Below are 26190 nucleotides of genomic sequence, written 5' to 3'. Positions count from 1 at the left end.
AAAAGCTGGGACTTGAATAAGCAGGATAGAAAGAGTATTGATACTTCTGAACTTTGGTGTTGGAGAAGACTCCTGAGAATACCCATGGTATCATGGATAGCTAAGAAAACAAACAAATGGATCATAGAACAAATCAGTTCAGAGTTACCACTTGAGACACAAATGACCAGGCTTAAATTATTACATTTTGGGCACATAATGTGAAGACCCAGTTCCCTGAAGAAGTCCATAATGCTAGGGAAGGTGGAAAGAGAAGAGGGTGACCAGCAGCAAGGAGGGTGGATTTGATTATTGCAGCAACAGCTGCACCATTGGGAGACCTGGTAGGACAGGTCTATCTATGTGGTTTTTAAAAGTTGACACTGACATAACCACTCAACCAGGTCCTGAGTAAAGGGACATAATCTGAGCTGTGTAACCTAATTTGGATAAAGGTGTATTTTTCTTAGATATTAAACAATGCTCATATGTGACCCCTTCTTCTTTTTAACAATATTTTTTATTTTTTAAATAATTTTATGTCCCTGTCTTTTAAAGAATCCCTAAAAGGAGCATGTAGCTTGGAAATGAAGGACAAAGGGGCCAATGAGTAAGACTGAAGGAAACTGATATGGCTTAGACTTTTTTGCTTATTAATAGGAACATCAGCCAAAATTAATAGGAATGTCAGCTACAAATTGCTGATAAAAATAAAGGACCAAAAAACCATATAAATAAATGTAAATCTTTATTTTACCAAATATAATTTATCAGTTAAATTGATATTTGTCAATTCAGTTACAGCAACTATAAATAAGGAATTTGTTTTCTTCTTTGAATAAAAGTATAAACCAATAGCTTAATTTTCATTTGCAGCCAAGTCTAAATATACATGCATTTGAGTGCAACTGGTGAGTATAAAATTATTATTTTTTTACAACATTCTGTTCATTTACTTGCACTTTGCTTCCCACCTCACCACTTTCAAGGCAATAAAATTCAGGGATCTCACCCAAGCAGCACTAACATTTTGGCTCCTGGATGAAGGGCTAAATTTAACTAGGAGATGAATATCCTTTAATGAGATCCAGTGACACAGATATTAACCAGAGAGACAAACACAATGAGGAAAAATGATGCTTATGTGGTATTATATATATATAAGAAAAGTGCTTAAAGTGTTAGATTAAAAATGACTGGACATTTAGATGCTAACTGGACATTTAGATGCTGATAAGGCAAGTGAAACATCTTTAAAGAGTTTAAGACTTAAATGCTTAAGATAGGATGAAACCCTTAGACTCTTCTGAAAGTAATTAGATAACTTATATTTCGTAAGCAGAAACTAAGCATTTGCACCTACTAAAATCTGAAGGAACCGCACAGTGCAAACACTTGTGTTCACAGAGGGCAGACAAGCACGACATCTTCAGCCATATCCATTACTCCCAAATTACCAAGGGCATCATGCACACAGAAGGATTATCTCACAAACAGTTGCAGCATGAATTCAGAGCCTCCCTTAATGATACATTAAAATATGGTGATGGCAGCACCCAGGCTGCAAACTAAACTAGGTCATAGGACTATCCTAAAAATAGTTGCAGTCTACAGAAGCTCCTGTGGAATATACTGTGCATATATTCACTTCCACTCAGAATTTTAATTTTGGTCAAGCCCCCTAAATTGCAGCAACATTGTTTTTAAGAGTAACTTGCAGGAAAGCCACGGTTACATTCCAGGTAACAGCTCAATTCCAGCAAAAAGGACTCACCACTTTTCTGAAAGTCACAGGCTTTCAGTTTAATTACTTGGGTAAGTTTAGGGCTGCAACCTCCCAGGCAACCACTAGAAGGCAGAAAAGAAATGTTAAGAAGTTCAAAAGTGTTGTTGCCATCTGATGGTTCTCTGAATTTTTGCAACCCATATTTGGTAGCCCTATGAATTTTGATAGTAGTAAGTCAAACCTAGGACCCAGGATTTCCAAGGGTCCATCTATCGACACTCCTCCATCCCTTCCTCCTGCTTCAGCTTTATTAGTAATTAAAGCAAGCAGTTCAAAACAGTCCTTGATTATAGAGCAGCTGAAGCAAAAGAGCCTTAAAAAAAAGCTTTAATGGAGTTCTGCATTGAGGAAATGTATATGACTAGTGAGTCATACACAAAAGAGGTAGGTGTCCCAGCAATTTTGGTTATATGGTTGAGTTCAATACCAAATAAAATGCAGCACAATAGGCCTCCACTCTCTCTGGGACAGCCCAGAATCTTAATTTCCATTCTTGGATAAAATGAAAAAGATCCCCCTTTCACATCTTGTTTTATGTAACTAATTTGGCATTCCCTATTAAAATATTTTGAGCTACTTACGCAGAAGCTCCATCTATGCAAACAATGTAGTGTGAGAGGATGAATTCTGGAGAACTTGATAGTAAGAAGAGAATACTTCATACCAAAAATCCCTGCTCACAGAACCTGATCTTTTGTTGCTTCCACAGGTTCAGTTGCTATCCAAAACATCCAAATCATCTGTAATCTGGTTTTTACAACACTAAGATCTTCCTAATGTCTCATTTTTCATGAAAAAAGTATTATAAAATAAATGCTGTTTCTTCAGATTCATGATAATAGCATTTTTCAACTGGTTGTAACACTATGGATGTTCTGACTTTCGACCTAGAAGACAGAACTTATGTTGAAAATGTGAAGGGTCTCACTACCATGCAGACTGACAAATATGGGTAGTACCAGCCAATTTTTATAACTCTACCATGCAAACAGGACAATGCTGGTATACAAGTCTAAACTTCAAGATAAGCCTACAAAAATTATGTGAGGAGCTTTCATTTTTAATTGTATTTCATGTGAAGGCTTTTGAAACAAACCAGTTGGACCTTGGTACAACAGCACATTGATGTTACAATGCATCAGGTTGGCTCTGGGTAACATCTAACAAACTACTTTGAGATGCACCCAATAACTTTATTTGAATGTTGTAGATCTGAGGAAGTGCTAAGCACCTATAGTTGTCTTCACCTGTAGTATCATGATTTAGTATCAAAACATTAAGACGTGTCTCAGTCCCACATATTGAAGATTTTCAGATCCACAAAGACCTGATCAATTAAATGTGCTATACTATCATGGATAAGCAAGGATGGTATGTATGTATCCAAACCACTTAATCTATTTCAGAGCTCAATTGTGATAACAGATGAAAAATATGTGCCTAGTTTAAAAACAAACCAAATCCCAGCTGCATCTTAATTATTCACATACACATATGTTATACAGGTGATAGCCTTGTATATCTAGTACAGTGTTTTTCAAATTTGGCAACTTCAAGATGTGTGGACTTCAACTCCCAGAATTCCCCAGCCAGCATCTTGAAGTTGCCAAGTTTGAAAAACATTGATCTAGTGCCTTAAGTGGGTACAGATGGAGGAAGGTGGGATTTCTTTAAAATTTGCTGATCAATTTTTCTCTATTATATCTTATAGTTAACCATTTTGAAATTGCACTTGGTGATTGTCTTTACATATTTTCTTCTTCTTCTGTCCTTCCTAAAACTAATTCTCCTGTACATACTTGGCTTGAAATATAAACCACATAACATTCCCATTGAAAATAATGAGAACCTAGTATCAAAGTTAAAGTCCCAAAGAAAGAGGGTGGCAACAAAGCTTCATGGGGGCAGGGGAATGTCACTGAAGGAGATGAACTGGGGACTGAAGAAGCTGAGGAAAGGTGCTGTTAGTCTCCCACATCAGTATCCCGATCCCCAATTAGCCAGAGGATATGGAAGCTGAGTGCCAGGAGACCTGTCCCAAGCAAGTCACCCAGTGCTGTCAAATAAGGTATAGAAAAGTTGTCCGGGTCCAGGCCTCGACCCCACATCCAATGAACCATCCAGTCAGCAATGTAAAGAAGAATGAGAACCTGAAAGGCACAAGCATAATGGTTAAGTTAGCAAGAAATAAGTCAAAACACCAGGGCATATGTGAAGACTAATTCCTACATTCCTCCTACATTAGGTCATCAGTGGGGAGACATCTTGTAGATCCCTCCATGATATGGATGCCATCAATGATAAATTCTGTCTTCTCTGGGGTGGGGCAAAACCTTCCATCTTTGGTCTGGATGGGGTGGCACTGCAGTCTGGGGGTGTGTAATATGGGGGTCCTCCTGGACTCTTGGCTGCTGCTGATTTACAAAAATGCATGCAATGCTTGTAGCATTAATAAACTTGGGAGAGAGATTGCTTTCAAGTTATATATCAGTTTATATATCAACAGAGATAAGAAATTACAGTCTAAAATGACTCAGAATGCCCTACTTGTTCAGAAAAATAGGAATGAGAGAGAATAAGTCTTCCAATACAGAGAAAGAAGAAATTGAAACTTAATGCAACGTCTAACTAGTTCCTTAGCAATACTCTGAATTCTAAAGCAAAGCCCTCTACTGGCTTATCCTTGGACCTCCCCCAGCTTCTGGGGAATATATCTTGATACCAGATATTTTTCAGAGCTGCTGGAACATGGTGCATCCCACTTGTTTTCCTAGGTTTTTGCTTTGTTTCCTCGGAGTTCTGTCTTTACCTTAAGAAGCTCTCTAGGTTGAAAGGTAGGAGGCTGGTTGGAGTTTTACTCCTGGGCACAAACACCTGCTGCTCCCCCAATACTCTCTCTCTTCCCTTTAGCACAGGAATCTGTTGCCAGCCTGCTTCCACACCCTGAGCTGCTGTTTCTCCCCTCGCCTGGTGATTTGAGGACAAAGACCATTGCAAAGAGGTGGAGAAAAAGTAAGGCTGACAATACTACACTTGCTTTTAATAGCTGAAGTATTTCTAAGGAAAGAAACATTTGTACGTACACATGTATGTGTGTGTGTTTTCCAGTGTTGAAGAGGAATAACGCAAAGTAAATAAAATAGGATGGGGATGAGGAATAGATATTTACTGCTACAATGAAGGGCACTGTAGATGGCATCAAGGTCTTTTTCTCCAATAGTGGACAGAGAGATCTGCTCTAGGAAGGAAAGCCCAACTTCAAATGTTCCCACCTAGATGTCAAAGACTTCTGTATCCCTTGTTTTTCTGATAAGTGTTTCAGTACGGTTATGACAAAAAGGGCTCAGGAGAGGTACCCATGCCCTCACCAATAGGTTAACTTAAGAGCTGATATTTGAAATTGCTTTTCTCCTATTCCTTTTCTTTCTGCATCATGTCTTTGAGGACATAATCCTGCAAGATAGAGTTAAAAATTCCATATATAGATATACATTCTATGAGATGGCAGTAGTAGTTGTATTCAACTTGCCATTAGCAAGTCAGCAGGCACTATCTAAAAGTTGCTGTGACACTTCTAAAGTCATAATCATTGTAGGCAATCAGTACTGAAAGAGCAGTACTGCCCTAAAATTATACTTTGTCCCTGGAACTGGCCACAGCTCCCTATTCCAAATCCTCACATGCAAGCACAGCAGGGTCCCTGGATGAGCTGTGTTTAATAGCCATGTCTACTATTCTTTAGAAGAGCTATACCTTGCTTTCTGAATTTTAGCTCAATTGTTAATTCAACTGCAAGAGTTAAGAACCACTTCTCCAGGCATGGAAAGCCAATTTCAACCAGAAGCATCCTGGGATAATCTCACTGCCCTCCCATGTTGATTAAGAACCATGCAAAGCCAAGATCCTACTGATGCAGCTTAAAATAATCTGCCTCCCCAGCATCCATTGTCCATCATTCTTTCTATTTGATGTGGCAGTTTACTACCAGATAGACAAAGGCATGATCAAAGAGAGAGGCAATTTATGTAAGATTGCACTGCATGCTCCACATCCCTTTCTCCCTGCAGGCAATCTAATTTTTACTATCCCATGGCTAGGCAAAGTTGAATACAAAAGGGAAAACAGCTTTCAGTACAGAGAAGTATGCAGCTCTACTTACAGTCACACAGATATATTCAAAGTCTAATTCAGCATTGGACCACGCGGCCTGTGCAGTTAACTTATATAAGGAGTATTAGCATCTTGGAATAAATTAATCGTTTTAAAATTTTGATGGTAGTTTAATTGCATGACACCCCCAAGCCTAACCTCAGGTTCTACAAGTGTACTTCAGCCACTTTTCTGGCAATTGAATTTTCTTCAGTTTGTCTACACAGTCCACAAGGCTGGAAACTTGCCTTTATTTTTAAAATTTATTCCTTTTGAAAGTAAATCATTAATTAGTTTTACTGAATAGCCCCTTACATCTACATTATAACAAAGAAATTTATAATCAAAGATTATAGCACAGAAGTTTATAAAATAAAATTGATATGTTGAGATTTCTAATATATATGAGACATGCACATTACATTAACAAAATAAAGGCAGTATAATTGGACAACACAGAATTTTAAAAAACTGGGCATTTGCTTCATGAATATCATTAGAAGATGAATAATCTGGATATTCAAATGCATGTATACAAAAATAGCACTCTTGGTTCAATATTCTTATAGGTTTAAATCAGAGGATGATTTTTAAAAATGGTAGGGTGTTTAAAAAATTACCCATGGGATGTGTCACCATGGAAGCAACATATGCCTAATAGACTTTCTAATGGGAGATGTTGGTTCTGTCCAGCAAAGTAAGTATATGAGTATTATCCATAATGATTCTTTAAGTCTGTGTGTGTATGTGTGTGTGTGTGTGTGCATACCTAGGTAGGTGTAGAGAGAAAAGAATATGACCTTGATGGAAATATGCAAGAACCTAGGCAAAAGGGGTGGAGAGATTTGGTAAGTCCAGAGCAATGAGATAATTTTTGGAAGTGCTCAAGCAATTGTCTCCCTAATTCACTGAAGTAAAAGAAGTAGAGAGTGCAGTGCACTCAGATTTGGCCTCACCCTCTCCGACAGAGGAGGAGGAGAAAATGTGGCTCCCAAGTCAAAACAGTCTTGTCAGAATCCCCACTGACAAAATAAGCCAGACAACTGCTGACAATTCTTACCTGGAGAAGTGCTGCAGTCATGTAGAAAACTATGAATATCAGAGTGAGGGTAGTGTGGCCTCCCTGCATGGAGCTGATGGTGTAAAGGAAAACCAAATGGCCAGGCACAACCAGGAGGAAGAGCACCCGAGCAGACCGTGAATTCACATCTGCTGGCCAGAAGAAAAGGAGATGGATGAAGAGTTAAATTGGCACATACGACTTATGAAATGAAACTTCTCTATGTCCTTATTCCAAACTCCATTTTAACTGTAAATTGGAAAGTGCACACTCAATGTTGGGACTGTTTGTCCAGAATTGTATGCTAAAAGGAATATGATATCCTACCATTGTAATTTGACAGTGTTGTGTACTTCACTGTAATGATTGCCCTAGCCCAAATACTCAGACTCACAAGAGGCTGCTAAATGAAATCTGATTTATTAAAGAACTAAAGACAAGTACAAAGAAAGCTGAGAATGAGCAAAAGCGCGCCAAATACAAACTTAAACCCTTGGTGCAAACGTATCCCGCCTCCCTCGTAACAGCCCCGCCCGGCACAGGTGCTAGCAATCGTCAGAGTTGCTAGCCTGGGAAAGTAACCTTGAGCGCAGTAGATAAAACAAATACATTCCAAAGCAAAGCGAAAAGATAACTGTTCCCATCCTCCCCACAGAGATGAAACACGCATCCAATTAATGACATGCGAAACGTTACGATGTATCAAAGACATTGAAACGGCGAACATGACATACCGCCTCCCTAAAAATACATCTAAGGACCTGGCTTAGTGGGATAAGCAGAGTGAAAACGGGCTACCAGGACAGGGGAAGCCACATCTGGTGCAGCCACCCACTCTGGATGAGGGAAATGTTTCCAACGAACTAAATATTGTAAAGTATTGCGAAGGCGTCTAGAATCCAAAATTTCTTTAACTTCAAAGTGTTGCTGACCATCAATCATGATGGGGGTTGGAGGTGGAGGTTGGCGATGCCAGCGGTCAGAAGGAATAGTCGGTTTGAGCAAACTGCAATGAAAAACAGGGTGTAAGCGTTTGAGGTTATGAGGCAAGTCAAGTTTAAAAGTCACAGGGTTAATCTGAGCTATAATCGGGAAAGGACCCACAAATTTAGGCGCAAGTTTCTTTGAAGGTTGTGAGGACTTGAGAAACTTAGTGGAAAGGTAAACCGAGTCCCCGACTTGGAATGGAGGGTGGGGGGCCCGCTTTCGATCAGCATACAGTTTATAATCCGCTTGTGCATCAGCTAATGCCTTTTGAATCATTGGCCAGGAGTCAGCCAGTTGTGTTGTCCAATCATCTGGAGTAGTTGATCCTGCCGGAGGTTGTGGTAGATCAGGGATAGGTACAAAGTCTTTACCCTGGGCTACCCGAAATGGGGTTTGGCCAGTGCTTTGGTGCACTGCATTGTTGTAAGCCACTTCAGCAAACGGTAGGAGGTCTACCCAATTGTCCTGCTGATAATTTACAAAAGCTCGAAGGTACTGCTCCAGAGTAGAGTTAAGAGCCTCAGTGGCCCCGTCCGTTTGAGGATGCCAAGCCGTGGAGAGGGCTTGCTTCGTGCCTAACAGCTTGAGGAACGCCCGCCAAAATTGGGAGGTAAATTGTGTGCCCCTGTCCGAAATTAAGCGGGAGGGGCATCCGTGTAGCCTGTACACGTGTACCAGAAACAGGCGGGCCAATTGACGCGCTGACGGAATGGACACGCAAGGGATGAAGTGAGCTTGTTTAGAGAAATAATCTTTGACCACCCAAATGACTGTTTTGCGCTGGCTGGGTGGCAGTTCTACAATGAAGTCCATGGAGATTTCCTCCCAAGGGGAAGAAGGGGCAGCCACCGGCTGTAGAAGGCCCTGGGGCTTGCCCACCTTGCGTTTAGACATTGCACACACAGTGCAGGAGGCAATGTAGTCCTTGACATCTTTACGCAATGTGGGCCACCAAAACTGCCTCCGAACCAGGTGCAAGGTTTTTACAAACCCAAAGTGACCGGCGAGCTTGTCATCGTGTGAGCGTAGTAACACATCTTTTCTGAGGCTTTCAGGAACATAGAGGCGGTCAGATTTCCAAGCGAAGCCTCTGTCAAAAGTAACACTGTCTTTATTCGCTAGCAACCAAGTATCCGTTTTCAGTTCTTTCAGAAACTTTTGTTGCAACTGGGAGGGAATTGACAAAGTGCTTGGCTGGGCAGCGCCCGTGGTGGGCGGCTGCTGCGCGCGCGTTTGGCTTCGCGTCACAGCCTGCATGCCCAATTGGGGCGCCGTCCATAGGGTGCTAACCACTTCTGGCGCTGCCCCAGCGTCCTGAGGTTGCCTTGACAACGCATCAGCCAAGAAGTTCTTTTTCCCCGGAATAAATTTCAATTGAAAATTGAAGCGATTGAAAAATTGAGCCCAACGGACCTGTTTGGGGCTCAGTTTCCGAGGGGCAGTAAGCGCCTCCAAGTTTTTATGATCAGTCCATACTTCAAAGGGATGATTTGCCCCCTCTAACAGATGCCGCCAAGCTTCCAACGCGGCTTTTACTGCAAACGCCTCCTTCTCCCAGACATGCCAACGTCTTTCAGTTTCGGAGAATTTCCGGGATAAGTAGGCACAGGGCTTGAGGCATCCAGTCCCGTCTTGTTGCATCAACAATGCCCCAATGGAATAATCGGAGGCATCTGCCTGTACTACAAAAGGCTTTGAGGGATCAGGATGCTGTAAAATGGGCTCCTTGACAAAAGCTGCTTTCAGCCGCTCAAACGCCGTTTGACAAGCAGGCGTCCAGCGCAACAGCGCCCCGGGATTCTTGACTCTCCGAGTATCTCCCACCCCTTTTGTTCGAAGCAGTTCAGTTAGTGGCAGGGCAATCTCGGCGAACCCCTTTATGAATAATCTGTAGTAGTTGCTGAACCCCAGGAAACTTTGCAGTTGCCTGCGGGTGCGGGGACTCTCCCAGTCCATGATAGCCTGCACCTTGGCAGGGTCCATCTCTATGCCTTTATCTGAAATTCTATACCCCAAGTAGTCAATTCGGGTCTGATGAAAGGCACATTTAGACAGTTTGGCATACAATTCAGCTGATCTGAGTTTACACAATACTTTCCTTACCAGAGCCACATGCTCTTCCATGGTTTCAGTATAAATCAATACATCATCCAAATACACCAGTACCCCTTTAAACAGATGTTCATGCAGTACCTCATTGATTAATTGCATAAATACCCCAGGGGCCCCAGCCAAACCGAATGGTAACACCTTATACTGGAAAGCTCCCAACGGGCAATTGAATGCAGTTTTCCACTCATCCCCCTCCTTGATTCGTACACGATAGTAGGCTTCTCTTAAATCAAGCTTAGAGAAGATCTTTCCCTTGGCCAGATGTGACAACATGTCCTTGATCAATGGCAAGGGATATTTGTTGGAAATTGAGACGGCATTTAATCCGCGGAAATCGGTACAAAGTCTCAATGTCCCATCCTTTTTTGGGCGAAAAAGCACCGGCGCCCCCACCGGTGAATTAGCCGGCTCAATGAATCCGCGCGCCAGATTTTTGTCCACAAAGTCTCTCAACAGGGTCAGTTCCTTTTGTGTCATGGAATAAATCTTTGGCTTGGGCAATTGGGTGTTGGGCAGCAGTTCTATGGCACAGTCCGTCTTTCGATGGGGGGGCAACTGGTCGGCTTCCTTTTCACCGAATACGTCAGCAAACATCCTGTACTCGGCCGGCAAGCCTTCCAGAGGAGGAACTGGGTAAGGCGGAGTCGCAGCTGCCGCAACCCCCACCATCTCCTCTGGGGCACCCTTCCCCTCGGCCGCTTGATAGAACCCATCCCTGAACGTGATAGTTCGGTAAACCCAGTTTATGTGGGGGTTTTGCTGCACCAACCAGGGTACCCCCAACACCACCAAGGGTCCCCCCACCGGAGCCACGACAAAAGACAACCCTTCTTGGTGGCTGCCCAGCTGCAAGGCTACGCGCCCTGTAAAATGGGTGACCGGTTTGCCCCCTGCCATGGACCCATCCAGTTGAGTAAAAGCGATGGGTCGTTGTAAAGGGAAAATGGGTAGCTCCAAAGCCGCTACCACGTCGGGGTGCATAAGACACCGGGAACACCCCGAATCAATCATGGCCCATACTTCTACAGTCTTGGATTGGGAGCCCAATTTCAATTTCACCGTGAGAATGCGGTAACTGCCACTCACCGATGGAGGCTCGCGCCCTTCCTCTACCACCTGCCCAGCGGCACCCTTTAGAGCAGGTGGCTGGCGTTTCCCGCCGGCGGCAGGATTTCGGTCTCCCCTTCCATGTCGTAGAACATCACATCGTCTCCCTCGGCTTCAGCCACCGCGGCTTTCTGCTTCCTTGGCAATGCAGGGGACTTCGCCGACGGTTTGCCGGGCCGTTCCTCCCCCTTTGCCTTCGGGCATGCTGCTACTCGATGCCCCTCACCACATCTCAAACACAAGCCTTTTGCGTACCGCTTCTCCCGCTCCTCGTCCCAGGGTCGTTGTCCCGGTTTCCCCCCGGTGCTCACTGGGCGGCTGGGTTTCACCTCCCGCCCCAACTTGGCGGTCTTTCGCTGGGCAAAGATCTCCTGGGCATGTTCAGCCCTCCCCGCCAGCAGGATCCATTCGTACAGCGTATATGGGTCGTCCCTCCCCAGGGACCAGCGCAGCACCTCTGTATTCAAGCCATCCTTGAAGAGCTCGATAATGGTTGCTTGGGACCAGTCATCCACCTTCCCAGCTAGCGCTTTAAACTCCAAAGCATAATCTGCGACCGATCTGAACCCCTGCTTGAGTTCCTTCAGGGCTCGCTTTGCTCTCTCTTTTGCTAAGGGGTCCTCGAAGTGTTGTTTCAACGCCCAGAGGAACTCATCGAAACTTTCCAGTTCAGGCGCTTCCGACTGGCACATCTGGACATACCAGTCTGCCGCCCTCCTCTTCAGTTTGGTGGCAATGGTGATGATCCTTGCCTTCTCCGATTGGAAAACCGCTCCCCATTCTTCCATGTAAGTTTTCGCATTCGTCAGGAAGAACGAGAGTTTGGTCGGGTCCCCATCAAACTTGACAGGGAAGTCTCGCATGCCGCCTCCCGCCGGGCTGCGCCCCACCACTGGTGCTGCCGCGGCTGTTGCTTCCCTGGCTCGGGGCGGCGCGGGGCCCCGGGGCGATCGTCCGGGCGATGCTGCGATTTCCATCTGGACCGACTGGTCCCCTTCGCGCCTCCGCACCACCCGTCGCCGTTCCGGGGACCGCCCCTGGGAAGAAGGGGTTGAATGCCTCTGGCTTGATTCTTCCCGGACCTCTCGCAACGAGGTCACATCCAAGCTCAGCTGTTTCAGTATAGCCTCCAACGAATCCATTTTGGACTCCAGTACTCGGATCCGATCCGGAGTGGGTGAGCCCTCCGTTGGCTGCACCTGCACCACGTTGGGGGATAGTGGGTATCTCTGCCTCCAGGATGGGCCCCCCGCTACGGTGGCATCTCCTTGGGTCTCATCCCAGGTGAGCAGCTCGCCCGGGGAATTCACGGTGGTCTCCGGGGCCGTTTTCAGCCCCCCGGCTTCACTCTCCGACTCGGAGCTCGCCTCTTCCCGGATGGCTGACAGCTCCCCCCCTTGGGACGGTCGGCCGGACTGCCTCACGGTCGAGTCCGGTTCCCCTTCTTCCATCATCATGATGTCGGGTTCGGTCATCGCTGGCTCTTTCCCTCACAGGGTTCGACACTTGTCTTTCCTGGACAGGGGCCAGCGGGGTTAGGATCTGAGATTCTCAGCTTTATGTAATGATTGCCCTAGCCCAAATACTCAGACTCACAAGAGGCTGCTAAATGAAATCTGATTTATTAAAGAACTAAAGACAAGTACAAAGAAAGCTGAGAATGAGCAAAAGCGCGCCAAATACAAACTTAAACCCTTGGTGCAAACGTATCCCGCCTCCCTCGTAACAGCCCCGCCCGGCACAGGTGCTAGCAATCGTCAGAGTTGCTAGCCTGGGAAAGTAACCTTGAGCGCAGTAGATAAAACAAATACATTCCAAAGCAAAGCGAAAAGATAACTGTTCCCATCCTCCCCACAGAGATGAAACACGCATCCAATTAATGACATGCGAAACGTTACGATGTATCAAAGACATTGAAACGGCGAACATGACATTCACTGAACTCTACAACTAAAGCCCATGCAGCTATTATCCAAATCTTTCTCTAAGAGCTGGATGTTATGTGTCCAAAACTGGGCATCAAGTCTTCCTTTTTCATTCCAAAATACACTGGTGACCTACAGCACTTACTTAATTTTACTCAACTGGATTTAAACTGGGTTTATTCAACTGGGTTTAAAGACAGACTTTATGGCTACAACAACAAACACTCCTTTAGGAGGTAGCTGTTCTTTGCACCAGAAGCTTTATTCTGAGCAAAGGAGATCTATATATGCAGAGACAATGGATGAACCCCCAGCTAGTTTTATGTCATTGAAAGAAGAAATTATTTTGCATTATTTTGCTAGCACAGGAAATTAAGGATACTGTACAATAGCTGGCATACTTTTTAAGTCTCCTTTTTTTGGGAATTGGAATATAGATTGACTTCTTTCAATCTGTTGGTCACTGTGTTGTTCTCCAGTTTTGCTGGCATAGCTTGGTTAGAACCTTTACTGATTCTTCTTCTGTTGCTTGCCGTATTTCTGTTGATATTCCATCAGTTCCTATAGCCTTCCAACTTGGTAATAACCAGGGTGCTGTTCTAACTTCACCTTCTAGTACTAGAGACTCTTGTAAATTGGGAATATCTTCTAAGGAATCTTGGACATTGACATGCCTGCTGTACACAATTTCAGTGTATTCCTTCCATCTTTCTTTGATCTTCTTAGCTTCTTCTTAGCTACCTGTTGGTGTTCTTTAGCTTACAACTTTGAGGTTGGGAAATCTTTCCTTGTTTTTCAGCCTGTGGAATCCTTGGTGCTCTCTGAGCTTGGTTGTTTGCTTGCAGATGTTTCATTGCCTGACTAGACAACATCTTCAGTGCTAGAAGGGAGTGGTGTTTGCTCTCTCTTAATATACAGTAGCTTGCCCTGACAGTGTTGGTGGGGTGTTGTTGTCCCTTTGGTAGTTCCTTGATTAGGCTGTTGTTTACTGCTTGATTGTTTGTCTGGTGTTAATCTTTGCTTCTGCAAGCAAACAACCAAGATCAGAAAGCACCACTTTTTGAAAGCACCACCACAAGGACTCCACAGTTCAATCCTGAGCTACAGATATGCTCTTCTTTCAGTCTGTTTCCACCTTCGTTGCCTTTACAGATGTCTTTGTAATACTCCTTCTTGTCTCTTCCAACAACTCTCTGAAAATCTCTGTCAAGTCCCCTCCTGGTGTTGACTTCTCTTTTTGGCAATTTCCACTATCCATTCTGACATTCAGTTTTATTTGTTGGTCTTTGGCAATCTCTTTTCACATCCACATCTTGCTTGCATGTTCTGTCAATTTCAAATTGAGCTTGACCATAAAGCTCATCAGCCTCCTCTTCTTCTGCAACAGTAGAGCATAAACCTGGATAATTGTTATAATTGAAGTTTGTCCACAAAATCTAATTTATATTATTTGGTCATTGATTGCATTGTAGCCAAGTACCATTCTTGCTCTACCCTTCCTAACTATGTAAGCAATGCTGTTCCTTTTGTTTTTCATGTCCTGTGTAGTAAACAGCATGATCTTCTGACTGAAAGTGTTCAATTCCAATCCATCACAACTTGCTAATGCCTAAGATGCCAATGTGTGGCTGATTCATTTAATCTTTCACTGTGTTGAGCTTTCCCATGTTCATACTTCTTACTTTCCATGTTCCCACTGTAATTCTATCTTCATTTCTTGCATGGCAACATCAGCAACTAGATGTTCCAAAGGCTTTAATCTAGCTATCATGTAAACACCATTAACACTTCAAAAAAACTCCCCAGTTCTTCCTCACTAGCATGCTGAATGCCATCCAACCTGAGAAGCTCACCATCCTGCATATATTGTCAATCATTTTGTATTTTCTATCCATGGGGTTTTCTTGGTAAAATACAGGAATGGTTTACCATTGTCTTCTGACACACAGCATGAAATGATGCCTTGACTGTTGTATTAAAATGATCTTTCCCCTCCAGACTCTTCCTGTATCACTGCTTCCCAATATGGATGCCTGCTTGTTTAGCTGGGCAGTGGGGATGACCTTCACACCTTCATTGACCCTGCTGGGATTATATATTCTTGGCATATACTCCTGGTTTTCTTCACTCATTCCTTCCAGGAACAACTCTCTGCCCTGATGAAGTAGCATGGCAGCACTTGGGGTGTGTGTGTTTAAAATACTATGATTTAAAGGAGTATATACCTGAACTGAAGAAGGTGCTACAGGGGCTTGGACACTTGCGAGGGGCTATCCCTGAATTCTCTCCAGGCATCCCACTCATATGGAGATAAGTGGAGATGCGGCTAGCCTGAACAGCCACCAGATTGCCACCAACACCTGTAAGAATACGAAGACAAGATACCACATCAAAAGTTACATTGGTGCCAATGATTCCTCAGCATCAGTGCATCCAGAAATGCCTTCCATACTTGTGTACAGCAAAGGATTGGAACAATCTGAAGCTGATCACTCTCACTTCTTATGGGGAGTTCTACACTATCTAATAGGAGGCAGATCCAATTTCTACTATGGTTCCAACATGGTGAAGTGCAATATTGTTATCAGTGATGGAAAGAATTCATCCTTGAGAGCTTCAAAGTAATAATGAAATTGGAGAAGGGACTAGTTTTACAACCATCATGCCATTCACATGAAAAGAATACAAACAGGCTCATAGAAAGAGAGATGGAGATTCCTGTAAGGTTGCATTAGTATGCATTTAATTTTTTGAGTCTGCCCATTAATAATCTAATTCCCCCCAAATAGATCATAGTCCTACTGAGCATCCATTTGAAACACAGAGCTCACTTAGAAGACCTTACTGACCTTCAGACTGGCATTTGTTTATTCACTTATATGAAACACTTTTCTAAGGACTTAAAACTCAGTTAAGGTACCATTGACCAAATCATTTCACAAATAAATAGCAATATATGCTATGACAGAAAGTCATTAGAAGAAGGGGAAAACTCCACAACGTTCATTCATTCTAGAAGATGTTGATAGAATTTAGCAAGTACAGGTGGTTCTCATTTCATGACCACTTGTTAAGTGACCATTCAAACTTATGATGGCGCTGAATGAGTGGTACTTACGACCAGTATTTGGAGTTCTGGCACTCGCAGTATCCCCACGATCATGTGATTGTGATCTTGGTACCCAGCTTGCAATTGTGATGTTGCAGTGAGCCACAGTCATATGATCATGATTTCTGACGTTCCCTGCTGGCTTCCCACAAGCAAAGTCAATGGGGAAGCTGGCAGGAAGTCAGAAGTCAGAAGTCACAGTCACATGAGGTTCTCACTTAATGGTCCACATGGTCCTCCCTTAATGATGGCAACAGAGACTGCTGGAACTGCCATCACTAAGCAGTGTGGTCACATGATGTCACACTTTACACTTGCACTTAGTGATGGCAATCCTGGTCCCATGACATGTCTTACACATGTCACTTAGCGATGGCAATTCTGGTCCCAACTGCTGTTGTAAACCGAGAACTACCTGTATTAACATTATAGTACTGGTCATACACAAATATCAAACTGCAACATAAAGCTAAGATAACTAATCAGGAAGCTATATTAAAATTTTCTGCCATTGTATACTGTTAGTCAACATAGTAATCTTTCATATGCCATTCTCTTGTCTTTTTTTTTTCAGACCTTTATTGTAGTAGTTTTGATCAAGTTATTTACTAGTTAAGTTCCTCTCCCCACAACATGGATCTTCATATAATTTAATTAGGAGTATGAGTTCAAAAGTATATCCAAAAACATTGTCACATGTAAGGTGTTCTATCTGGCACATAAATATATGATGTAGTAGTGTTCCAATGAAGCTCTGAGCCTGGTCCCTGTTTGTTACATTCAGATTTTTCATTTACTCTAGGAGCAAAAGACAGCATACATAATACCCAGAAGTCCATGTACTCCCCATCTTGCTGCAATTTAGTAAACAAGTTAAAACTGTTTTATTCCAATATGCTTTTGGTCCTAGCTGACAGTGAGTGCATATCTTTGCTTTTTTGTGTGTGGTTAATTTTTGTCTTTGATATTCATTTGGATTTAATTATTTATGATCATGTTTTTCTTTGATAATGTGTATCACCCAGAGTCTGTTGGGATTGGGGTGAGTTATAAATACTATACATAAATAAATGAAGTACTCCCTCCTCCAATTTATCCTCACAATAACCCTGTAAGGTAGGTTGGGATTAGACATGATGACTGGCCCATCACCTAATAACACACATAATCTGAACATGGATTTGATCCTAAGACTTCCCAGTCTAGTTCAGAATCCCAACCACCATGCATCACTGGGTCAGGTTGCATTTTCCTAAAGCAGCAGTTTCTACTGTTACCCATGGACTATAAACAGGATGCAAGCAGAACAATAATTATGACATACGTTTTTATTCCCATAACACACAGCAATTGAGCTACTTAAAATCCCACTAGCTCCCTCCCTCCCTAAGTCTTAAATATATTAAAGGTGATTGCCTAAAGCAAAGAGCAGCTCACCATTTATAACAGGAGTAAAGACTGCCATTCCTGCAAAATTTGGATCTGACACAGTTTTATCCAATATCAATCCTCCAACGCTGAAAGAAGACACATTGAAAAAAAATTGGAAGATGTAATAGCCAACTGCATAAAAGTATTACTGCTATAGGCTCAAAAACTGAGGCAATTTCTTGTTTTCTATGATGCTTTGAAAATACTGAGTGCATTCTAAAAGTATACGGGCATTCATAAAACAAATGTCTCAAACATTTGTTTCTTTCAAGCATATAAAATGCTTTTGAGAATCTAAAGTTTAACACTTGTAGTCTGTTTCTAGGTAAGAAAAGGAGCCATAAAAAGACACATTAGAAAATGGAGTTCATTGGCTCCAAAACCAAATTAACGGAATGATCAAGAATGCTCATTTCACCACAATACTGGAGCATTCCGTCTATTGAAAAGTGCATCCAGATTTCTTTTCAAACAATTGTCTTCCTAAAGTCAGAATATGGGGAAAGGATTACAAATATGGAACTCTAGATTTGTTTAGTTTTTAAATTTGAATAATCTTCCAAAATCAATTTTCTGAATTAAAAGAAAAAGATAAATTCTGTCACTGTATTAACACTGAACGAGGTTCTTAGCAGTTTAGTGTAACAGGTAAGCGAGACAGTTTGCCATCTGGCTAAGGAAGGGAATTCCATTACATTTGATCAAGGAATACTAGTATTGAACTAGTTAGGATAGTATAGTATAATACTAGTATAGGATACTGGTATTGAGCTAGGTTAAGTATGGAAATGAAATAAAAAATTCATATCTAAGCAGGCTTTTTAACACACTTCAGCCTTCTAATAGACTCAAGTATGTCGAGTCAAAAAAATCCAAACACCTGTTTTGCCTATACAATTTAATTTGGCTCAGTGAGCCCAGGGTATCCCTCTCATTTTGCAGGTTGGGGTTGGGGGAGACTCTTGCAGTCTTCATACCTGCTAATTGCCATGGCAATGATGACTGGTTCCCAGCCAGAATATAGTACCTCCTGGGTTGCTGGATTCCGCTTAGCAATGATGATCCAAAGGGGCAGCAGTGCAACAAAAAAAGCACACACCAATGGATTCACATAAGCCTTGTCCTCTAGACAGAAAGAAGAAAAGGGAGTTGAAAGAACAATCAGTGCATGGGAGATACAGCAGAGTATCAAAGCAGCAAGTAATTTGGGAACTAGAAGTCAACACTTCCTTCTATTGTCAGAACTTATGCTTTAGAAAATTCTGTGCACACCAATAGCAACCATGGGTTCCTTGTAAATCAAATTAATGTTTATAAAGGAACTTGGTTAGCATTCATTATGGTTTGGGAAATATATATATACAAGTGGGTTATACCAACATGAGTTACACCAATAAAAGAAAAGTGAATTTGCTCCAGAGGGGAGAGTAGATAGGTAACATATTTCTAAGACTATCCCTTGGTCTACAAATAATGTGAACTGGATAATTCCTTTTCTCCTTCCTTCTATGAGGGAAGAATCCCAGAAGTGAGAGGCAGGCAGAGAACACCATAAAATTTCCTTCAGTTGGACTACTCCTCCAGTCTAAGATCATTACCACTCATTGCTCAATGAGAAGAATCCCAAAAGAGACGAGGAGTCAATTGTTCTACATACACAGAAATACATACCCTCATGTGTAATCAAGATTCAAGATTAGTATTGATGTTACTTATAATATAGCCATTATACTATTCCCTTTAGAGGCAAGCAACATCATTCCCAAGGAGAAAGAAACAAATAAGGAAGGCATGAGATAAGAAAAAAGTAATTAAACTGATTTATATCAGTATGTTCATTCTACCATTTCCTATCTTTCTATCTTTGAAAACTATCCTTGCTTCCACCATATACAGTACATATGCCACTTCCTTGCCTTTGGTTCTTTAAATCTGTCACCTCTCTTTTTTTGAGGATCCATCAATTCCATTCATCAATTCCATCCAACAATAACTTTCTCAGTCTTCTCCTTCCTCTCAACCTATTCATTTTCCCTTCATATAATTGTTTTGTGATTTGATACACATTCATTCTTTCTATATGACTGAACCAATTCAACCAATTCTTTCGTATTTTCTTTCACTCACTCATTCAGCGCCTATTCATTCCTGATCCTATCTTTTTTTGTTTTACCACACACTTCTGAAGTATCCTATTCCTACTGCATTCAACTTACTGTTATGTTTCTCATGACATGCATATCTCTCATTTCCATATACCAGAGTAGCAGAAAATTATACACAGCTATCGTACAGCATCATCTGCATACAGACATTTATGTACATTCACTTCCCCAACCAACACAGCTCTAACGTCACCATAAGCACTGCTTATACATTTATCTACAAGTACATTAAAGAACCAAGGGGACATTACACATTCTTGTCTCAGTCCCTGCTCAATGTTGAACCATTGGCTAAGTATTCCACTTATTTTCACACCTGCTTTACTTCCATCATATATCAATTTTGCAATGAATCTTCATAGTCACTCAAAACATTCTGTAATTCAAGCATATTTGTGTTATCATATGCTTTCTCTGAGACAACAAATGTAGAATAACCCTTTCTCTCAGTCATACATTTCTCAGTGACCTTGTGAAGAGTAAAGGTCTGGTCTGAGACACCCCCTGCTTGGCATAAAACCACAGTGTACCTTCCAAATTTTGTTCACAGCCAATCTTTTCCTCTTGTATCTTTTTGGGTAAGAATTCTGCCAAATACTTTCCCAGGTTCACTTAAACAAACTAATCCATTGTAGCCTTAGCTTTCACTCTTGCTACTTTTCGCTTTCTCTAGGGAACAGTTTATTTTATTGCCATACTATACAAAAAGAAATGAAAGAAAAACTGCCACAATATACAAAGCATAGATAAAAAAAAAATCACACACAAACACACACCTATGCAAACATAAAAGCTACTAGATTTTTAAACTATAACTGAACCTTGACCACATGGAATGATTTTGATAAAGATTAAATTCAAAGAAAGAGAGTGAAAATACATCTTGTATTTTAAGTTTGAAGTGGCAGTACCTTTCCAATGAAGCAAAACAATCTTTTTGGTTACACTGCATATTGGAAAAATTCAAAGTTCTTCACCAACAGATAAATTGCAAGGGTCTGGTACCTTACCTCATAATTTCATTAATATCTTTAAAATTAGTATTCTACCCAAAGTCAAGAATCTTATAAATATTAAACCAATGCAGGACAAACATAAAACAGACCCAAGTCAAATATATGAACAATACTAGCATTCTTCCAATCATCAGGCATAGATGCAATCACATATACACTATACAAGTCACACAGCCACTCCATAAGGAAACTACATTCATTTTTAGCATTCTCTCGTTATCCCATATATACCTGCAATCTTCCCATTGTTCATGGTTCTCACAGCATTTTTTCTTGAACACTAGCATTTACAGCATTCATTTCAATTACACTCTGCAATATAATACTATTACTTCCATAGAAATCTCTGAAATCCTCCTTTTACCATTCCCCCACTTTACTTTAATCATTTCATCACATTTATTTTTAATTCCAGTCACTTTGCTAGAGGCTCTTTTTTAAACTCTCTTTTTCCACTTCCAAAACAATTCTTTATTTCCATCAAAATCACTCTGCAGTCTCCGTGCCTCTTTTATTCATAACAGTTCCTTACTCTTTTTGATTACATTCTTTGCAACTAGCTTTTTCTTTCTATGCACATCATACAATATATCTCATCCACAATTTTTCCAGCAATCATTCTCTTACATGCATTTTCCAGCCTCTTTCATTTCATCATTCCACTAAGCATCCTTTTTGTACTTTCAACATTTGTGACATTCTGTATCTTAATTGGCCAAAAAATGCCAAGGCTGACTGCTTCAGTCCTTATTGTTAGCTGGGAGTGCTGCATATGGCACAGGTATAACTAAGGCTGGTAACATAGTCTACACCTTCTCTATATTGCTAAAAAGTATGATGTGAAAGCATTACAATTATATAAATGCATCTTAAAAACTAAATCAATGGGAATGAGCTACAGAGTTCAAGCTATTTAAATACTATAAAGTATTAGCACATTTTTCCTACAGAACAGAGCAATGTAGTTTCCATAATCTTACCCAGTTCTATATAAAGGCCCCAGCTTATCCCAGAAAGCAGAGCAAGGGTAATGAGGTCACCAAGACTGGCAGCAATAGGTGTAGCCACATTGTCAGGATTGATACCCATCTTTCTGGAACCAATGATTACGCCAATCATGATCATGCCTAGAGCCGACAGAAAGGAGATGTCAGTGTTACTACAAAAAGTACTGCAGATGAAATCTCTTTCTCACTGAAGAATTTGTTTCTTACCCAGCACAAGGGAGGCAATGAAGGCAGTGGCCACACTACTGGCACAAAGAAGAATGGCATGGCCAACGCTGAAGTGTCCATCTGGGATCCAGCCAAATATCACTGCAGCAATTGAAGCCAGAAAACCAACGACTGTTGCTTGAACCTAGAAAATGTCACCAAACATAAGAAAGGTCCAAGCTGCACAGGACTTTTTAGTAACAACAGCTAATTGAATTGGGCCTGCCTACTATCTACTAGCAGTCAGTGCAGATCCAGAAGGATAGGTGTTACTCTATTGAAGCACCAGCACTAGCACCAGCTGCAGCTTCCAGGTGATCTTCAAGGAAAGTCTCACAAAGAGCAAACTGATTCTCACTCAGATAGAACCATTTTGGAGGCTAGCAAATGTCATTTTAATTGTGGTGACATATGGTAGAAATTGTTGGGTGTCCTGGGCAAGCTTGCCTCTCCAGTTCTTCGAACCAGTACTTCCTCAGGTACCTGCCACTGCTGATAAATTCTGATTTTTTTGCTGAGTCACGGAAAGGACTCAGAAGGGACTTCTGTTACACTTCAAGATAAACTTTTTCTAGGTTGTGGCAGTAGTGACTGCCAGCAGACTGCTTAACATTCTTTGGAACTGATGACCATGTGACAGATGTATCCAGAAATTGCTCAGCAGTATATAGCTGGGATTTCCCCACCCCTACTGGCTTTTTCCCTGCCCTCGTGCCAGAAGGTAGTGTTAGCTTCTCCAAAATTCACCTGTATCAGAGCCATGTTCCCTATTATCATCTTCCAGAGCTCTTTTGGTGTGTCCATTTGCCCTATGTTAGCCTACAAGGAAAAAAAAAAAAGGTTAAACATAAAGCAGATGGAGTGATGCTTCCTGAATTATTTATAATATATTTAGAATGATAACCACAGAAGTTATTATGAATAGAACTGGTAGGTAAACCCACCATTACAAGTCTAGATTTACTGCTTCAGGCAAGCGTCTTGCTCACCATATTCCCTTTTTGATGTAATTTTTATTAAAACATTTAAAAAGGAGATAAAAACTAACAAAAACTAATATAGGGTAAAGAAAAGAAAGAAAAAAGAAAAAGCCTGAATGTGGTTCTGAGTGTCACATTTGCATTTGGTAGCTGTTCACTGGAACTCTCAACATGAGGTCCAAAGAGTGTCCATGCGAGTGAAGGAGGCCATCATTAGGCTGAGAGAACAAAATAAACCCATCAGAGAGATAGCAAAAACATTGGGAGTGGCTGATACAACAGTTTGGAACATCCTGAAAAAGAAGGATGTTCTTTTTGGCAAGCTCAGCAACAGCAAAAGGCCTGGAAGACCACAGAAGACAACTAAAGTGGATGACCACAGAATTCTGCTCATGGTGAAGAGGAACCCTTTCACAACATCTAGCCAGGTCAAAAAAGCTGTTGAGGCCATGCAGCTGCTTGTCAGCCATTCATTCCATTACTTATGAGCCACCAACGATGGAGGTTTGTGTATGCCAGTGGCTGTACTTCCTGAATGGTTAGTGCCCCACCATTGTCAATGACAAAAGGTGGGCCACTAACCTTGAATGACAGCTGAAAGTCCTGAATTTGCTCCCATCTGGATGTGTTTCCTTTCAACTTCAATGTGGTGGAGTACAAAGGCCAAATGCCGAAACAGTTATCCTTGTTCCAGTATTTCTTGTCCTGACTGTATGACAATGTAACAGATTCACAGAACCAAAGTGATCATCTGTACATTCTTCCACATTTCCTTGGCAAGCTTGGAATAACAAATAAAAAATAGGAAGTTCACTTTGGTCATTTGGCACAAAGAAAGGACCAGATAGCGCATGATACGTAAGACACAGGAGCTCTCATTTCTCTCCCAGTAACCGGAAGCCCATTCAAGACAATACATTAATTACTGTTATCATTATGAAGATTATTTTTATTCAAAATCATAAGAGATTTCCAAGAAGCTATCTGCTCTACCAGTACAGCCATCAACCTAATGTCCAGCATTTCAGTCAGTGAACTCCTGCTTTGTTATTGCTGTTAATGGAATGTAGGTTAAAGGTAGATAGATGGATACATAGACAGACAGAATCATTAAAGCAGCCATCAATCATGAATGACCTCAACGCTACATTGCCATGGCTAACATTTAACATTAAGCCATAACAGATTGCTATTGGCTTGGCATGTGTGAACACACTCACTATGGCTATGTATAATTCATAATGGTTTGTTAATAAGCCATGATTAAATATAAGGGCTTAAGTACATAATCCTAAATCAAAATGTAGTATGAATCTATGAAGTTCATCAGGACAGGAGCAGCACTTACTCATGGCAGTGGGACAAAGTTCCATCAGTGGCCTGAGAATTATTACCAGACCTTTCTATAACTACCCCTTTTCACATTTATGTTTGTTCATTTATTAGGTAAACTGGCTCTTTGTCTCATTTTTTCTTCTCTCATGTTTCACCAGTACAAACATAAAGAAAAACATCACTAGCAACAGAACTGCTTCAGAGGAAAGGACACATAAAGCTGCTGGCAGTCCCAAATCTGGCAAGTTCCAAAGAGAAGGATAGGACACAAGTCATTCAGCCTACAAAACTGTAGTTGGTTCCACTGTTGAATTTGGCTCAGGGATTCCTTGTTCTCTTGCAATTAGGTTAGGGATCCACATAACCTGGCTACTGGCAAAAACAAACTTTTAATCTCCTGTACAGGATGAATGTGTTCTCTTTTCTTAAGTAACACAGAAAATTATTTTGGAAATGTTAATGCACATCAAATAAGAAGCTGGAATTAGTACTAAGCTTCTTTTGCATACAGCGTAAAGATCAAGCAAACTGACTTTTAAAAGCCGCTCCGAAATTCTTCCCACTGCTGGTGAGCCTCCCTTGGATAGCTTTGCTTAAGAAAGGAGTTCATGTAATTTCAACACACACATATTTAAGCCCTAACTTTCAAGGGAGAAGAGCTATCCTTGAAGAAACAACTTGCATAGGCACAACTTGTTGCTAGCTCAAACTCAGTAACAAAACCTTATTGCGGAAAACAGTAATGCATAATTCCTGTTCGTAATTCCCTCCACCTTAATTAAAGCCCCAGTTCCAGCTAAAGAAAAGCAGCCCCAAAGCATAATGCTGCCACCACCATGCTTCACTGTGGGTATGGTGCACTTTTGGTGATGCGCAGTGTTATTTTTGTTCCAAACATACTTTTTGGAATTATGGCCAAAAAGTTCAAATAAGAACATCCAAGCCCGGCTACATTTTGCAAAAACCTACATCAAGTCTTACAAAAGCATGTAGGAAAATGTGTTATGGTCTGATGAGACCAAATTGGAACTTTTTGGCCATAATTCCAAAAAGTATGTTTGGTGCAAAAACAACACCATGCATCACCAAAAGTATATGTAGACTTTTTATATCCACTGTATATAGGTTCACATATTGCACTAAATGATGTTTATTTTTAACTTTGGCCAGTGGAATAAGCCATATTTGACAATTCATATGTAACATTAAGTGATAAAGCATAGTTTACCAACCACAATGGCTGGGTTCTCACTTCATACTTTGCCAAAATCAGATAATCCACCTCATATCTTCTGTGTGAGAAGTATGACCTTACTTTCACATTCCTAGAATGACCATTCATAGATTTATGCACTGTCAGTTCAAACCATGAGTACAAACTGAGGAGGCATCTCAAAACCATCAGTGCAAATGAATCTACTGACTGGCTTCATACATTATCAACAGGCAGACAATTCACTGGCTGGGTTCACACATCACCCTCAACTATAACAGTTTTTAGCTTAACATTGTATAATGCCAGTCCCCGTGGCTTACTCAACAAACCACAGCTTAGTAAAAATTATGACCCAAGCCAAACATTATTACATTTCTACTACATTATTACATTTCTACTAAAGTTTCCTTATAGCATATCTTCAAGTCTCTAGAAGGACAGTTACCATATACAAGACTGAGAGGACAATAGGATCAAGAAGCTGAAATGCCTGTAAGTTGTTGTCTTACAAAAGCAAGGACAAAGCAGGGGAAGAAACTGTTCAGGGAAGACATTGCTGCCGTTGGTTTCTGTGATTGTACCTTGTTAGAGTTACAGCTGTGCAGAGAAGACTGAAAGT

The 26190-nt window shown here is 41.4% G+C and overlaps 1 protein-coding gene across 3 annotated transcripts in view; it reads right to left on the bottom strand.

Annotated features, from left to right (window-relative positions):
- Positions 1 to 710: 710 nt before the first annotated feature.
- The window catches only part of SLC41A1 (solute carrier family 41 member 1), a 47665-nt gene continuing 22185 nt past the window's right edge, over positions 711 to 26190 (bottom strand). For all 3 annotated transcript variants that reach the window (XM_063297494.1, XM_063297496.1, XM_063297497.1), the window contains 8 exons: positions 22788 to 22859; positions 22041 to 22185; positions 21807 to 21953; positions 18623 to 18770; positions 17652 to 17731; positions 15331 to 15465; positions 6975 to 7123; positions 711 to 3915 (listed from right to left, as the gene is read on the bottom strand). In XM_063297494.1, coding sequence (XP_063153564.1) covers positions 3730 to 3915; positions 6975 to 7123; positions 15331 to 15465; positions 17652 to 17731; positions 18623 to 18770; positions 21807 to 21953; positions 22041 to 22185; positions 22788 to 22859 — 1062 coding nt within the window. In that variant the 3' untranslated portion in view covers positions 711 to 3729. The remainder of the gene's footprint in view (positions 3916 to 6974; positions 7124 to 15330; positions 15466 to 17651; positions 17732 to 18622; positions 18771 to 21806; positions 21954 to 22040; positions 22186 to 22787; positions 22860 to 26190) is intronic.

The sequence above is a fragment of the Candoia aspera genome, chromosome 3 (assembly GCF_035149785.1).
Source record: "Candoia aspera isolate rCanAsp1 chromosome 3, rCanAsp1.hap2, whole genome shotgun sequence".
Lineage (NCBI taxonomy): Eukaryota > Metazoa > Chordata > Lepidosauria > Squamata > Boidae > Candoia > Candoia aspera.
Note: the sequence above shows the minus strand (reverse complement) of the source record. Positions and strands in the feature narration are given on the sequence as shown.